This window comes from Oncorhynchus gorbuscha, linkage group LG21 (genome assembly GCF_021184085.1).
Source record: "Oncorhynchus gorbuscha isolate QuinsamMale2020 ecotype Even-year linkage group LG21, OgorEven_v1.0, whole genome shotgun sequence".
In the NCBI taxonomy this organism is placed as follows: domain Eukaryota; kingdom Metazoa; phylum Chordata; class Actinopteri; order Salmoniformes; family Salmonidae; genus Oncorhynchus; species Oncorhynchus gorbuscha.
This window is the reverse complement of record NC_060193.1, coordinates 7,704,800-7,708,269: the sequence shown is the minus strand read 5'-3', so window position 1 is coordinate 7,708,269 and position 3,470 is coordinate 7,704,800. Positions and strand designations below refer to the sequence as shown.

The 3,470-nt window shown below is 44.8% G+C and overlaps 1 protein-coding gene and 1 long non-coding RNA gene across 2 annotated transcripts in view; both read right to left on the bottom strand.

Moving 5' to 3' along the window:
• Nucleotides 1–259: 259 nt before the first annotated feature.
• Nucleotides 260–2,385, bottom strand: LOC124008560. Its single transcript, XR_006834114.1, has 2 exons — nucleotides 820–2,385; nucleotides 260–708 (listed from the first exon to the last, which is right to left on the bottom strand). It is a non-coding gene; the product is annotated as an uncharacterized LOC124008560 (long non-coding RNA).
• A 22-nt stretch (nucleotides 2,386–2,407) lies between these two features.
• The window catches only part of LOC124008559 (sodium/calcium exchanger 3-like), a 110,081-nt gene continuing 109,018 nt past the window's right edge, over nucleotides 2,408–3,470 (bottom strand). Inside the window, exon 15 of the mRNA XM_046319928.1 lies at nucleotides 2,408–2,851. Coding sequence (XP_046175884.1) covers nucleotides 2,472–2,851 — 380 coding nt within the window. The 3' untranslated portion in view covers nucleotides 2,408–2,471. The remainder of the gene's footprint in view (nucleotides 2,852–3,470) is intronic.

Here is a 3,470-nt window from a genome sequence, read left to right as displayed (position 1 = left end):
TTTGGGCATTACGTCATTTCCTGCTTGGTTATAATGGTTGTAACCAGGGATGGAAGTGAAGGATTTTGGGCACTGGGTCAGCCGGAATAGTAGACAAATATATTGATAGTCTGGATCAAAAATCTACTCCACGCAATATTTGAAAAGACAAAATGTCACTAGTCAGTGGGCTAGTTGGTCACATTTTCTACTAACAGGTTAGTTTAATCTTAGTTTTATATCCAACAATGGTGTTTTTTTAAATAAGTATTTTAATATATTTCATATTCAACATTTTCTTTATTGCAAAGTTCAATTATTATCATTCCGTACAGTTCTCACATAATAATTCTAGTCTTTTAATATCATCTTCTCTCTCATTCCAATGTTTTTAACATACTTCTTCATAATAATCATCATTTTCATTATTTATTATTTTCTTTACAATTTCGCAATAACAACATCTACACACCAACGCCGTTGAAAAGTGGGAGGGGCAAGGTCTTCCTTAGGGAGCAAGGTGACTTGGGATTGGCTCAACAGGAGCGAGGGTGGCGGGGAAAGGGGTGTGGTCTAACGTCCTCTACTAGCCTATCACTTTAAGACAATATTAAGACGTTTACAGTCTATTGGAGAATAAGGCTGGGCGGAGTGAGCGAGGGAAGGAAAGAGAGAGAGGAGGAGAGGAGGGTCGTAAAGCAGGGGGCAGAAAGAGTTGTCTGAGATGACCTCTACCTGTTGGATTAGAGGCTTTCACTGATATGTCCTCTACCTGTTAGATTAGAGGCTTTCACAGATATGACCTCTACCTGTTAGATTAGAGGCTTTCACTGATATGACCTCTACCTGTTGGATTAGAGGCTTTCACTGATATGACCTCTACCTGTTAGATTAGAGGCTTTCACTGATATGACCTCTACCTGTTAGATTAGAGGCTTTCACTGATATGACCTCTACCTGTTAGATTAGAGACTTTCACTGATATGACCTCTACCTGTTAGATTAGAGGCTTTCACTGATATGACCTCTACCTGTTGGATTAGAGGCTTTCACTGATATGACCTCTACCTGTTAGATTAGAGCCTTTCACTGATATGACCTCTACCTGTTAGATTAGAGACTTTCACTGATATGATCTCTACCTGTTAGATTAGAGGCTTTCACTGATATGACCTCTACCTGTTGGATTAGAGGCTTTCACTGATATGACCTCTACCTGTTAGATTAGAGCCTTTCACTGATATGACCTCTACCTGTTAGATTAGTGTTAGATGGAGAATACTGACTCTAGTGTTAGATGGAGAATACTGACTCTAGTGTTAGATGGAGAATACTGACTCTAGTGTTAGAAGGAGAATACTGACTCTAGTGTTAGATGGAGAATACTGACTCTAGTGTTAGATGGAGAATACTGACTCTGGTGTTAGACGGAGAATACTGACTCTAGTGTTAGAAGGAGAATACTGACTCTAGTGTTAGATGGAGAATACTGACTCTAGTGTTAGAAGGAGAATACTGACTCTAGTGTTAGATGGAGAATACTGACTCTAGTGTTAGATGGAGAATACTGACTCTGGTGTTAGATGGAGAATACTGACTCTAGTGTTAGAAGGAGAATACTGACTCTAGTGTTAGATGGAGAATACTGACTCTAGTGTTAGATGGAGAATACTGACTCTGGTGTTAGACGGAGAATACTGACTCTAGTGTTAGAAGGAGAATACTGACTCTAGTGTTAGATGGAGAATACTGACTCTAGTGTTAGAAGGAGAATACTGACTCTAGTGTTAGATGGAGAATACTGACTCTAGTGTTAGATGGAGAATACTGACTCTGGTGTTAGATGGAGAATACTGACTCTAGTGTTAGAAGGAGAATACTGACTCTAGTGTTAGATGGAGAATACTGACTCTAGTGTTAGATGGAGAATACTGACTCTGGTGTTAGAAGGAGAATACTGACTCTGGTGTTAGATGGAGAATACTGACTCTGGTGTTAGAAGGGGGAATACTGACTCTAGTGTTAGAAGGAGAATACTGACTCTAGTGTTAGAAGGAGAATACTGACTCTAGTGTTAGAAGGGGGAAAGGGAGAATGCTCTTTCCAACATGTCCTCTCTGCCTGCCTCCCTTCCCACTGGCGCAGACGTCAATTCAACATCGACTTTTCATTTACATTTGGCTGACAAAAAAAATGTCCCCGTGACATTGGATTTAAGTTGCAAATCCAATCCGTTTCCCACGTTGAATAAACGTCATTACGCTTCATTTTTGTTGTTGTTGAAACAACGTGGAAACAATGTTGATTCAACCAGTTTTTGCCGAGTGGGTTTCCTTTTGTTCCCTCCCTGTGTCTATTCCTCCTCTCTGTCTCCCCCAACCCACCCCTCCATCCTTCTCTCTCTCTCTCTCTCCATCTCTCTCTCTCCATCTCTCTCTCTCTCCATCTCTCTCTCTCTCTCCATCTCTCTCTCTCTCTCTCTCTCTCTCTCTCTAGAACCCAGGTATGTGACAGTATGCCTCCAGTGATGACAGCAATATATAGATCAGCCACATGAAGAAGAAGACCAGTGATGTGATGATCTTGGTAGTCCTCGGCCCTCCGAGCTCCCCCCCTGCCACTGACGCCCGCCGTCGGTAGAGGAGTATCATCACGCATATGCACGCCATCACCGTGAAGAGCGTGACGGAGAACGCCAGCGAGCCCGGGTCGACGCGAAACACCTGGCCTTTGGAGCGCCAGAACACGGCGGCGATGGTCCACGCCACTCCGATCCCAAGGAAGACGTTCACGGCGTTGCTACCGGTTACGTTGCCGATGGAGGCGTCGGCGTACTGGTCCTGGATGGCGGCCACCTTACTGGCAAAGGTGTCTGGGTAGTAGTGGAGAGAGGAGGGGGAGAGGGAGAGAATAAATAGCAGAAAGAGGGGGAAGAAGATGGGAAGGAGGGGGGAGGGGAGAGAAGAAATAGCAGAAAGAGAGGGGAGAGGGAGGGGGAAGAAAATGGGAAGGAGGGGAGGGGGTAGTGGTGGAGAGGAGAGGGAGAAGAGAAGAAATAGCAGGAAGAGAGGGGAGAGGGAGGGGGAAGAAAATGGGAAGGAGGGGAGGGGATAAGAAGAAATAGCAGAAAGAGAGGGGAGAGGGAGGTGGGAAGAAAATGGGAAGGAGGGGGAGGGGATAAGAAGAAATAGCAGAAAGAGAGGGGAGAGGGAGGGGGAAGAAGATGGGAAGGAGGGGAGGGGATAAGAAGAAATAGCAGAAAGAAAAAAAAGAGAAGAGAGAGGGGGATGTGGAGGGGGAAGGATGGGAGAAGGGGGAGAAAGGGAGGGGGAAAGAGAGATAGAGAAGAAAAGTGGGCAGAGGCAAATGGATGAAAAAGAGGGGAGAGAAGACCAGATTAAATAAGGCAGGTGAGAGGAGACACACATACAAACTCCCTAAGGCGGTCATAATTCTGCACGCGTGCTCTGTCACACCTACAGCCCACAACA